The sequence below is a fragment of the Kogia breviceps genome, chromosome 10 (genome assembly GCF_026419965.1).
Source record: "Kogia breviceps isolate mKogBre1 chromosome 10, mKogBre1 haplotype 1, whole genome shotgun sequence".
In the NCBI taxonomy this organism is placed as follows: domain Eukaryota; kingdom Metazoa; phylum Chordata; class Mammalia; order Artiodactyla; family Physeteridae; genus Kogia; species Kogia breviceps.
In genome coordinates, this window is record NC_081319.1 from 54,676,946 (window position 1) to 54,690,637 (window position 13,692).

General features: G+C 38.6%; 1 protein-coding gene across 2 annotated transcripts in view; it reads left to right on the forward strand.

Moving 5' to 3' along the window:
* The window catches only part of GADL1 (glutamate decarboxylase like 1), a 262,602-nt gene extending 251,817 nt beyond the window's left edge, over window positions 1–10,785 (forward strand). For both annotated transcript variants that reach the window (XM_067043127.1, XM_059077372.2), the window contains exon 15: window positions 9,033–10,785. In XM_067043127.1, the coding sequence (XP_066899228.1) occupies window positions 9,033–9,206 (174 nt within the window). In that variant the 3' untranslated portion in view covers window positions 9,207–10,785. The remainder of the gene's footprint in view (window positions 1–9,032) is intronic.
* The last annotated feature ends 2,907 nt before the right edge of the window (window positions 10,786–13,692 follow it).

The window sequence follows — 13,692 nt, forward strand, 5'->3', positions numbered from 1 at the left end:
GATATTTGTCTTTCTCTGACTTCAGTTAGATAATATCTAGGTCCATCCATGTTGCTATAAGTGGCATTTTTTCATTCTTTTTTTTTGGCTGAGTAATATTCCATTGTATATATGTACCACATCTTCTTTATCTATTCCTCTGCTGATGGTCATTTAGGTTGCTTCCATGTTTTGACTATTGTAAATAGTGCTGTTATGAAGATAGGGATGCATGTATCTTTTTGTTTTGTTTTGTTTTGTTTTTTGTTTTTTGTTTTTTGTGGTACGCGGGCCTCTCACTGCCGTGACCTCCCCTGTGGCGGAGCACAGGCTCCAGACGCGCAGGCTCAGCGGCCATGGCTCACCGGCCCAGCCGCTCCGCGGCACGTGGGATCTTCCCGGACCGGAGCACGAACCCGCCTCCCCTGCATCAGCAGGCGGACTCTCAACCACTGCGCCACCAGGGAAGCCCGCATGTATCTTTTTGAATTGGACTTTTCTCCAGATAAATGCCCAGGAGTGGGATTACTGGATCATATGGTAGTTCTATTTTTAGGTTTTTAGGAATCTCCATACTGTTCTCCATAGTGGTTGTACCAATTTACACTCTCACCAACAGTGTAGGAGAGTTCTCTTTTTCTCCACAACCTCTCCAGCATTTATTGTTAGTAGATTTTTGATGATGGCCATTCTGACTAGTGTGAGGTGATAGCTTATTGTAGTTTTGATTTGCATTTCTCTGATAATTATTGATGTTGAGCATATTTTCATATGCTTTTTGGACATCTGTATATCTTCTTTGGAGAAATGTCTATTTAGATCTTCTGCCCGTTTTTTGATTGGGTGGTTTGTTTTCTTGACATGGAACTGCATGAGGTGTTTTTATATTTTGGAAATTAATCCCTTGTAGGTCACTTCATTTGCAAATATTTTCTTCCATTCTGTAGGATGTCTCTTCTCTTGGTTTATGGTTTCCTTTGCTGTGCAAAAGTTTTTAAGTTTAATTAGGTCCCATTTGTTTGTTTTTATTTTCATTTTATTTTCATTACTCTAGGAGGTGGATCAAAAAGATATTGTTGCGATTTATGTCAGAGTGTTCCACCTATGTTTTCCTCTAAGAGTTTTATAATGCCCAGCCTTACATTTAGGTCTTTGATCCATTTTGAGTTTATTTTTGTGTATTGTATTAGAGAATGTTCTAATTTCATTCTTTTACATGTAGCTGTCCAGTTTTCCCAGTACCACTTATTGAAGAGACTGTTTTTCTCCGTTGTGTGTTCTTGCCTTTTTTGTCATAAATTAATTGATCATAGGTCTGTGGGTTTATTTCTGGTCTTTCTGTCCTGTCCATTGAGCTATACTTCTGTTTTTGCACTAGTACCATGCTGTTTTGATTACTGTAGCTTTGTAATATAATCTGAAGTCATGGAGCCTGATTCCTCCAGCTCAGCTCTGTTTTTCTTTCTCAGGATTGCTTTGGCTATTTGGGGTCTTTTGTGTTTCCATACAAAATTTAAAATTTAGAAAAGCCAGTTATTATGTACAGTCAAAAGAAATAAAGGTATCTGGTTCTTATGTACAGTTAGAAGAAATTAAGATAAAAATGTTCATTTAAGTTTTGGGAAGTTCTTATATGTTTGAGCTCTTTTCATGAGCAGAAATTGATGGAATGAACTTATCCACTGGAGAGTATATCTTTTTTTAATTGAAGCTAAGAGGAAAATAAGAGATGCAAATCTGTGTTTAGACTGTGATCCAGTATCAGTGTTATGATGACCTTCCATTCACTGGCTCATGCAAGGACCATCCTGATGCTTTAGTTATGGAGATAAATACCAGAGAAAGTAATGAACAAATAAAGGATTTACAGGCTTTGTCACATCTTATTTTCTATAACTGCAAAACTGGGCATTCAGGAATGCCTGGAGAATCTCTCCAGGGTAGCTTTTCTCTGATGATTGATTGGCCTTCAGCTTATACGCACTGGGAAAGCCCCGTTTGCTTCCTAGATTGTCACTGTGCTGGTCTGCACTTTTCTTAGAAGAAGGAAGGCCCCTGGAAAGCCCACTTAAGTTCTCTGACTGGTTTAGTCTTGCTAATTCTTCTCTTGGACTGGAATTCTTCCATTTAAATTCTGGCCGTTGCTGCTATTCATGCCCTGAATTCTGGCCCCCACCTTGATCAGCATTGCATCTCTATCTGGGCTCAGAAAATCTGAGATGTCCCCAAACTATACCAAAAAAAAGACTTAAATGGGGAAAGGAGTTACATACCTTGTTATAAGTCTCGGAAAGAGTTCTGTGTTGGGTGCCAGCTACCAAGTGTGGACATTTCCTGCCAACTCTTTTCATGAGCTAGATTTTAATATCCTACTCAGAAGAACCCACCTCAAGTTAACATGGAAGATGGGGCTTATTTGGAACCCAGATTATTTGGGAAGACAATATAAAGCAAGCTACTTGTTGTGATGGTTCAAGAATAATTGTTCTGGAAGAAATCCACTGTGGCAACCCTGCCCACCCATCTGTGGCTCTGGTTTCATGCTCTGTTGGAGAAGAAAAGACAGCAAGAACTTTTTCATCTCCTGGCTCAACTCAGAGTTTCTGAAAGAAGCCCAGTGAACCTAATATTCATGCACTTTTTCCTTCAAAGGGGTAGATTTTATATATCATAATGTATTTTTTTCCATTTTGACCAGGGAGTTAGTAAATTATGTCCAAAGCCAAATCTAGTTTATCACCTATTTATGTACAGCCTAGGAGCTACAAATGGGCTTAATATTTTTAAGAGGTTGAAAAATAATGAAAAGCAGTTAATATTTTGTGACATGTGACAATCATATGATATTGAATATTAAATTTTATTGTCCCTAAATAAAGTCCCTAAATAGCCATGCTCATTTGTTTATATATTGTCTAGGGCTGCTTTCATGCTACAGTGGCATAGTTGAGTATTTGCAGCAGAGCTTGTATGACTTACAAAGCCTAAAATATTTACTGTCTGGCATTTTACAGAAAAAAAAAAGCGTACCAAACTAGAGCTAGAGCAGCTAGCTCTATTCAACATAGTAGCTGAATCAGCCCCCACTATATTGCTTTCTCAGTGTTTATTTGCTTAACCATGTATTGCAATGAGTAGCTTTGGTATGGCTATAAACTCTGTTCTGGGAAATACAGAAGGTGCCAAAGATGTATGAAGTTTAGTGTAAATATAAGGAAATTTAAAACTCTTTCAAGTGACTTTTATATAGAGAAAAAATATTGTAGATAATTTTCTGCATTTGATACAACTAACTCCTTTAGGCAAAATAATCTTAGAAAAAGTTTTATTAATTACAATAAAACTAATTTATTCTTCAGTTTATTAGTCTGCCTGCCCACTCCATGCTCTACCCACAAGATGTGCAAATTATTATGAGTTTAGCCTCCTACTCCTTAAAAAAAATCGTTGCTTCCTTAGAGATTACAGAATGAAGATTTAATTAAATTGAAATTGAGAAAACAGCTCTAAAATCTGAAGTTTGAAGAACATCAATTTAGGGGAGAATTTAGCAAAACACAAATCTTGCTGGGTTTATTAGAAGCTCTGAATGATTCTGCTATCTAGAGTCACGGTAGAAGTGTATGTAGTCTTTGTCCCTCATATTTGCTTAAAAGGATCACTTCCTTTAATTACCGGCTTATCTTCTCAGTAATGCTGGGTGTTGTGCTGCCCCATATTTTGCAAGTGAAAATGTGACTATTTCACCCTTAGAGCATCTGATGGGAAAAGTTGTATAAAGATCCTAATGTCTAGGAGATTTTGAGACATTTATCATCTCTGAACTAGACTTTGAAGAACTGATTTAGAGTTGTCATGATTGGGTTCATGGTTTCACTGAAGTGCCATTGGAAGAAGTTCCAAGACTTAACAAGTGGCACATGTTTAGGTAAACTATGGCACAGTGGTTTAGCGAAAAATAAAAACACGATTCAAAGTGGTATGGAGATTATGCCAATATGCAGAAGTAAGTATGAAAAATAACACCAACATTCATAACTAAAATTATATACACCCCCAAGGAGACAAGGGAGTTAAAACAGAGCAGCAGTGCTCAAAATGTGGTCTCCAGCACCCTGCAGATCCATGAACTGGGTGTCTGCCATAAGAAAAACATGGGAACCCAGAGTTACTGTTTAGAAGCTTTTATAACAACAGTAAGTTTACTGTTGATTTTTTTAAAAAACCCACTAATTTAGCTTGTACTTATTATGTCTTCCTTTTACCTTCCTACTTTCTTTTTGTGTCTTTTTAAAAATTTTTTTAAATTAATTGTACTGAAGTATAGTTGATTTACAATGTTTTTTAAATTTCTGCTATACAGCAAAGTGACTCAGTTATACACACACACACATATATTCTTTTCCATTATGGTTTATCACAGGATATTGAATATAGTTCCTGTGCCATACAGTAAGACCTAGTTTTTACGTCTTTTTTATTTCATTTTAATTTAGTAATTATTTTTCACTTAGTTATTCACTTTTATTGTATTTCACAAAAGTATGTAATGGACTGGAAAGAGTAAACTTCCTTACAGAGAGTTTGAGAAACACTTTGTGTATTGAAAAAAAATGTGTTGTTTAACATTAAATAAGTTACACATTTTTAAGAAGAAATGTCATTTTACAGACATGACGATTTTATTTTAATAAAAGGCTCCGGTGGCACCTGGTCAGTTATCTGTTACCAAATTACTGTACTTGGCCAGAATGAGAGAGTTATTTTTTTCTTTTCCTTGGGTTTAAGCAACTTTTAAATACCAAATGCTGTTTATGCAGCAGGGGTGTGGCAACAAAATTCTGTTTAAATGGCTAAATCATTGCTGAAACATAATTTAAGGGGGGGAAACAGCAACCCTACAGAAATGTGTTGATTAAGTTCCTGTGCAACCAAATAGAAATGTCAGGATCTTCTTCCACTTGAGATGCAGGGACCAGAGCACTGAGGCAGGAGAACAGAATTTGATTTACAATTTGGGGGAAAAACCAGCAGTAAAATAATTGAGAGCTGGAAAGCAATCTCACTCCTGCTAAATTGCTTTCCTCCTTGCGTGCTCCATTTAGGGGCGATATTCGGATATTTACGTTTAGTTTGCGCATATTTTCTTTCCCTTGTGAGTATTCCATCTTGTCGGATTAGGACTGTTTCTCTGCTGTGATCAGCAAAAGAGAATATCCTAGTTGCCAAGAATTGGATTATGCCTGAAGCTTTTTAAATAGGAAGTGGTTGATTTTTTTTTTTTTTTTATGTGCAAAGGTGACAAACTGGCTAATCATGAGAACATTCTGGTCCCTAAATTGCAAAAATGTGGCTTCTTTTCAAATAAGCTTTAATTTGGGTTCATGAGAATCAGAGACATGAAGAGCACATTGCAAATGTTAAAGAGTTGGTAAAATATTAACAGTAACAACAACCACTACTACTACAATTACAATTTGTGGCAGATTTAATGAATGATGTTGGTGTTGCTTACAGCTTGCTTTTCCCCATGAAGTATTTAAACAAAGGAGGTTTTCCCCTCTTGTCCATGAGTAATTACCTCCAGGAATTAAGCTTATATTCATGGGTACGAAAATAAGATGTGTGTTGTACTGCCAAACCCTAACTTAGCTGGTTCTCTGAATCACACAGATATTTAGTCATTTCTTTATAATTTTTGAAGGTCAGTGACAAAATTTAGTTTAGAAGTTTAGTTCTGATGCCAGGTGTTCTGCCCATGGAGGCAAATTTTTATGCCTTACAAAGAGCAAGAATTTAAAGATCAAAAATATCTTTATATTAACACATCTGAGTGCCTCTTAGTTTTATCTTTCTTCCTCACATTAGGAGATGTTTTTGGTTTGCTAACAAGAAATGCAAACCTGACATTCATTTTGATAAGCACCTCCTGTGAGCCACATTAGGAGCTGGAATCAAAATTCTGCTCTCCAAAGGTAAGGCATAAATTATCATTTGGGAAAGAAAAATAGAGGAAAAATAAATAGGAATAGATAATGCAAATTTGATTTGAGCCAAGAATATGCCTGTTTTAAATTTAAAATTTGCTATAAGCCAGAGTGGATTATACCCTGGGTACTACCTAGAGGAAGATGGAGATAAATACGAAGTGAATTTTTATTTTAAAAAAAGTCTACAGAGCTTCCCTCATGGTGCAGCGGTTGAGAGTCCACCTGCCGATGCAGGGAACGCGGTTTCATGCCCCAGTCCGGAAAGATCACACATGCCGCAGAGTGGCTAGGCCCATGAGCCATGGCCGCTGAGCCTGTGCGTCTGGAGCCTGTGCTTCACAAAGGGAGAGGCCACAACAGTGAGAAACCCGCGTACCAGGAAAAAAAAAAAAAGTCTGCAGAACCGCAAGCTGTAAGCTCTAAAATTGATAGTCTGTGACTCTCCTGGGCAGACATTTGCCCCACATGGACCAGATCTTTCTGGCATTGATTAACACGGGCACTGTGGGCCATGCCTTCTCATACCTACTCTCACACCTACAGGTTACATGCAAGAGCCCACTCGCTCTTGGAATTAAAAATAAATGTACCTTTGTCATGAGCCTAAGTCAGCCCACAGTTCTGCATTGCCCTGTGACTAGGAGGATTTAAGAGCAGTAAATGAAAAATGGGGGGTTAGAAGTTTAAATTACATGTGATTGTGCACACACATGCACACATACACCCACACATGCACACCCACACATGCACATACATACCACACACAATGCTCATACATACACATACACACATGCATGCATACACATGCATTCATACCAACATATGCACTAGAAGCCCACCTACCTAAGGGGATGAGGATTGATCAAGTTAAAGCAAATAATCCTAGAAAACTATGTGATGCATACATAACTTAAATATTTTAACTTAAGTCACATCTATGTGCATTTTAATTTCCCCATTTTTTGATGGAAAGGTTTTTTTTTTTTCCATCAAGTGAGGATCTCAAAGAGCAAATGAGGCTTTTCTTGAGCAGAGTTCTGATGCTCTGAGGGTATCTATGGTTCTTATGTAAACTATACTCTTCAGGAATCATCTGTCCTTTCCAGCTCAGGTTTCTTTAAATGGAAAGCTTGCTCAACACCTAGGCAGGCACCTGTGGGCAGATTTGGTCTGGACTCTCAAGACTTCGTTTTAAAGCTTTTACAGCTCTCCCATCACACCTAACTTGATGGCAGTAAATTCTGGCAGCCCCTCGCCTCCTTTATCTGGTCTTTCCAAAGGATTCAACTTAGTTTTTATGGAAAACACTCTCCTTTTCACTTTCCTTTGCTTAGTATTATTTCACTATATTTTATAATTCTAATAAGAAATGGTACTTGCATAGCAACTTTGGAAGAAAACTGATGCTAAGAGCATACAAATCGAAGGGTTTCAAGTGGACATGCATAAGCATACACAGTTACCTACCAGCTTCCAGCTTCAGTATCCACTGGACTTTGTCACTAAGTTTGGCAAAGAATATGGAGGTGGTGTTGATTTAACCCTGTTTTCCTAATCTAAAAAGCTCAGAATAAAATTTGTGACACATCCCAGACATTTATAGAACCTGATGGTCTGTATTTTTTCAGTAACTTGACCTCTGACTTCATCTTCTTTTTCTACATTTATTTTTCATTCAAGCTTTTATATTTTCTTTTTATGTTCCTTTTACTATGAGAGATGTCCAGTTCTTCGCTAGAATGACAGTGTGACTGTGCTTAGTAAGTCTTCGTTTTTGCTGTTGTAAGCACAGTTATAGTTCATGTTTTACAAGATTTAAGTTCTAAAATGAGCACATGATGAAAAAAGTATTTAGCTAAAATGACCCTTGGACATCGCTTAAGAAGGCTCATATATCTCAAGAGGTCTGAAGCATTGATCTTCCCATAAGCTTGGAATAGATCATTTTGTTGAGAGCTGGATGAAGTACTTTGGCTTGTGTTTAGGGAAGTATCTGACAAATCATAGATGTGTTTCAAACCAGAGTGGTGTGGAGTGGTCACACTCTGAGAAGGGCTCCCGAGAACCGAGATTTATGCCCCTCATCTAAGGCATCTTATACCACGTTGTGCCTGGTTTTATTTAAGTATGCGTTTCTCCCTTCTCGACTAGCTAAGTCTCCTCTTCCTGACAGGAGAGGACAGACACTCATTCTGTTCTCTTTGCCCATATTCACTGAGGACATGCTCAGCAACTGTGAAAGAGTTAAAATGAAAATGGAAGTGGAAAATTAGAAAAATGTGTGCACTTGGACTCTCAGGGCCCATTCTTCCCGTGTTCACCAGAAATCCTTAAAATATGGACTTACTAATTTTATTACCAATGTACGCCTCTTAATAAGTGACACAGTGGTTATATTTCCTGTTAACGAACCAATATGTTCTATTAATAAACTAAGAAACTGGTAGTCTTCAAAATATAACTGCACATAGTACCTGTTTTAGTGTTTTCTTTGGTAGACTGTCAAGGCATGGCTGTTATTTTGTGTGCTTTTTATCCATTTCTGACTAATCTTCTTTATTTGAATTGCCTGAACTGGAGTATTTTTTAGTTCCAACAAATTTGGGAACGTAACATTTGACACTTTTGAGACTATGACCGCTGTGAACACCTGGTTTGATTTTAATGCAGCATCATTGCATCGTGATTTAAGTTTCTGAGCATGGGCTTTGGTGAGACTGCCTGCTTTTAAATCTCAGCTCTCCCACTTACCAAATGCAGGACCTCAGGCTATTTGTCTAATCTCTGTGCACCTCAATTTCCTCATCTGGAAAGGGTATATTAATAATATCTCCCTTGTGGAGTTATTCTGAAGATTAAGTGAGTTCATCTATCTAAGGCACTTGAATCAGTACTCATATGCCATAAGTTCTCAGCAGGTGATTATTATTAATGTCAACTTTGTGTGTGTGAGAATGGCATCCACACCAGTGGCTGCCCTGTGAATAGCCAATGACTGGGTACAATGCAATCATGATGCCTCAGTGTTCTGGTCTTTCACCGCCTCCATCCTCTCCCATGCAGGTGGCCCCGGCCATTAAGGAGCGGATGATGAAGAAGGGGAGCCTCATGCTGGGCTACCAGCCCCACCGGGGGAAGGTCAACTTCTTCCGGCAGGTGCTGATCAGCCCTCAAGTCAGACGGGAGGACATGGACTTCCTCCTGGATGAGATAGACCTTCTGGGTAGGGACATGTAGCTGTGGTTTTTGATCCCCCAGAGGCACAGGTCCTGCCCTGGAGGGTTACAGATCCAGGGCATCTGGGGACATATAGGAGATTGCAGCCCTTCTGGTGAGAAATAGGAAACATGCCCCATCCTTGCCCAGCAAAACCAAAATGCTAAGCAAGTAGTGTTAAGGACTCTTTAGCTGCCTGGGTGCTACTGCTGCAATAAAGGATTTTCTCACGGATGATCCCTGGGGCAGAGCCTGGGAGAGAGTTTAGTGAGTACTACGTGGGCTCTGGGTTCTAAGCTTTCATTTCTCTTGAAAGAATATCGAAATTAGTGGGTTAAAGCCGTCGTTCTCACAGTGTGATCCCTACATGAGCAGCACCTGGAAACATGTTAGAAATGCAGGTTCTCAGCCCCGCGCCAGACCTACTGAATCAGAAACTCTGGGGGTGGGCTGGGTATTCTGAATTTTAAGGAGTCTTCCACGTGATTCTGAGGCAAGGTAAAATCTGAGAACCACTAGTTTAGCACAACTTTGAATTGAGTGAATAAGCACTCTGATGTGTTGCCAGCAAAAGGTTATCTAATATTTCAGTGGTTCCCGAGTTGGTCTCTGAAAATGCAGCTGTGGCATCTGTAGCACAAGGGTCATCAGAAGTATATCAAAGCTGTTTTTTAAAAGAGAAACTATATAAGATGGTTACTTTATAAAAAGTATCTTTTATGCAGACTAAATGTTTATTCTCAAAAGTTAAAATTAGCCATTATCTATTATAAATTATTTAAATTAGAGATAAAGATAAAAGACAAACACTTTGTAGTGTAGTCCTTTCAATCAAAGCAATAGTCCTAATTCACTTCCCAAAATCATTCGTGTCATTAATTGGGAGTAGACGATAGGTATACATGTCTCTAATTAGGTACCTCTTTAAGCTTGAGGGGCCCTTTTCTTATCTTGTTCTCTACTTGTAGGAAAGAACCAGAATGAAGTCCAGGGTTATACAACACTCCCCTTCTCAAGCTTTGAAATGTCAGTGTAGACTATTAAGTGATTTATATTGGGCAGAGAATCTGGGAATTAGAGGTCTTTCAGGTCAAACACCTCCTCCATTTCTCCTGGGAATGGATAATTGTAATTCTATCTAATCCTGGTCCTAGATTTCTAGCAGAATTTTCTTTGACTAAGAAATAAACAGAATTCAGAGGTGTGGGTGCAGAGGTCAACAAAGTATAATTATGAATCTAATTAGAGCTGTGATTTGGAAGGCACGTGATTGAAGATTGTTCAAGTACTAGACGTAGCATATTCAATAAGCATTTTGTATGCCTTCCCTAATTACTTAAATTGTGAAGACTTAAAAAGCAGATGTGTACTATTTGCTTTTATTCCATATTCTCATTTTAGGGTGTGTCATTTCTCAATATCTCCATCAGTCAAAGAAAATTTTAATCTTTCTCTGAATTACTTCAATCTCTGGTGATAGGTATTTGTGTGTGTGTATTGCATTTCTTGTTGCCTTTTGGTTTTAACGTCTTCCTAAAATGTTCTGAAACTGATGTTTGCAATAATTTGGGTTTAATGAAATAAAAAGCAATGCGAGCACACTGTGTTTGGCTTTTCTTTTCCTGTCACCCCCTCTTTACTGGATTGTACCAGTACATTTAATTTATTTATTTATTTTGTAAGTAACACATAGTCATTTTATTTTTTATATTTTTAAGTGTTAAAATCTTTTTTTTAATTTTTATTTTATATTGGAGTATAGTTGATTTACACTGTTGTGTTTGTTGTCAGTGTACAGAAGTTTGATTCAGTTATACATATACATATATCTTTTCTTTTTCGTATTCTTTTCCCATATAGATTATTACAGTGTTGAGTAGAGTTCCCTGTGTTGTACAGCAGGTCCTTGTTGATTATCTATTTTATATATATTAATGTGTACATGTTAATCTCAACCTCCTAATTTATCCCTTCTACTACATTTCCCCTTTGTTAACCTTAAGTTTGTTTTCTAACTCTGTGAGTCTGTTTCTGTTTTGTAAATTAGTTCATTTGGTACCAGTACATTTCAGAAGTAATTTGGGCTCTGTTGGCATTTTAAATAATTGAGAGAGTAGGTTGGAGGTGGTCTGTTTTTTAGTTAACACCTTGAATAAAGTGGAAAAAACAGTTATAGCCAAGTATGGATTTGCCTTTTGTTCAGTCTTTCTTCATCTACAAGGCAGGCCATGGGAGACTCAATAGACCGAGCTCAGCTCCTGTTGAGCCTTTTTTTTGAAAGATGACAGTTCCTTGCTCAATGGCAAAAAAAACCCAACTGCTACCAGTACTTTGAACATCCCACTCCTTTCTCCTTAAAATGTTCAGATATACCACCCCCAATCAGGTATTTGACTGAATGGTCAAGAAAAATTTTTTGATAAAAGGTTAATTGTAGAATGAAGTTATTGCCAGGGATAGGGACCCCTTCAAGGCCCCAAGAGTGGACTCTTGTCTAACACACATAAATGAATTGTCAGAGGAGACACAAGTTCTGACAAAGCAAAAGACTTTATTGAAAAGGGGTGCTTGAGCAGAGAACAGTAGGGTAAGGGAATCTAAGAGAACTGCTCTGCCCCATGGCTCAGAGTCTTAGGGTAAAAAAAAAAAAAAAAAAAAAAAAAGGTTAATTGTAATTCATTCACCCTTTAAACGTATTGCTAATGGGCCTACTATGTTCCAGACTGTTATCTAGGTGCAGGGAATACCCAGTGACTGAAATAGACAAAATCTCTGCTCCTGTGAAGCTTTCTATATCCTTGGGGCTGACAATCAAGTCACTATGTAACAGGTCAGGTGCCAATGTGTATTCTGAAGAAAAAGAGTAAAGGGATGGAATATGGTAGCAGTGAGGGTGGACTTGGCTGTTGGAGAGAAGTTGGTTAGGCAGGGCCTCTCTGACAGGGAAACCTCTGCATGGAGATCAAGGAAGTGGAGAGAGAGCGCTTTGGGTATCTGGGGAAAGGGTGTACCAGGAGGAGGGCTTGGTAAGCTAAAGGCTGAGGAGCTGCACTTGTGATCCATCCAAGGACCAACGTGGAGGTAAATGTGGCTGGAGTGGAGGGACTGATGGGGGTGAGTGGTAGTCAGGATAGGATGATGGAATCAGGGACGTATCTTGGAGTCAGGTTACTGGACCATGTAGATGGAGTCTTAGATGGAAACACACTGGAGCATCTGAACAGGGTATTGACATGATTCAGCTTATATTTCGGAGGATCACTCTGATTACTGTTTGGGGAATAGGGCATGCATGGGCAAGGGTGGAGATCAAATGGGGGCAATTGCAATAGCGCAAACAAGAAACCATGGTGGTTTATGCTAGAGATATAGTGAAGGAAGTGGTGAAAACGGGTCTGATCCCAGAGGCACTGAAAGGTGGAATCTTGGCTAATGGAATAGAATATTTAAAAAGAAATGAGAAATGAAGGATAGTTTCATTTACCTTTGGCTTGGGCAACCATAAGAAAGGAATTGCCATTACTGGGATGAGGGCTGCAAGAAGAGTAGCTTTACCTGGTTTTGGTCATGTAAAATGTGTGCTGTAAGTCAGCCAACCAGATATGATACAAGAAATTACTTTTGAGTCTCAACTTCCGGGGGGCCATTAGACTGAACCAATGAAGCATTGGACACCCAGACCATTAAAGTAAATGCCCCTGGGGCACAGGGAGTATGTGGAGTGCTATAGCCAAAAGGAGAAAGATAATATAGGTTTCCTGTGTCTTTAACCTGTTAGTCCTGCAGGTGTGGTGTTTCTCATGGCAAATTCCACAAGTTTGAGCCTCCTCTAATGCAGAAAACCAAGGATGATGGTGACAATAGCTAACATTTACTGAGTCCATATGACATGCCAAGGACTGTGCCAGCTAGTACATTTACATGGTCTTACACCTCACAAAACTTGATCAAGGTGGGAGTTTTATTATCCTCATTTTACAATCAAGGAGCCTGGTACACAAATAGTGTAAGAAAATTCTCCAAGATTATCAGACTACTGAGTAGTAGACCCCAGGGTCAAATCTAAATCCACCTCACCCCAGAGCCCAGGCTCTAAACTTCTTCACTTTGCTATTGTAGATGTATAGAGAGAAAAGGGTCATCTTGAACTAATCCTAGCAATCTGACTGTGTCTGACATCCCACAGTTACCTGGCAAACAGAAACATCAAGAAGTAGTTAGTTTAAGAGGATAATAATTATGTCATACTGTCATGACCCCTTTTTCAAACCAGAAGATAGGAATTTTCCTGTCTGCTTTTTGCCATTGAAGTTGGAGGGCAATAGCCTAGAGGGCATTTTGATTTGAAATAGTAAGAAATTTTAATAGGGACCCCAGTGGAGGTGAGAATAAATATTTTCTTAGTATTTGGCCATTGCTTTCTCAGACCTTTGTGAGCTCCATGCCCACATGGGCAAATGCTTACTTGACAACTCCACTCAAGTCCCACTCAAACTCAGAATGCCCA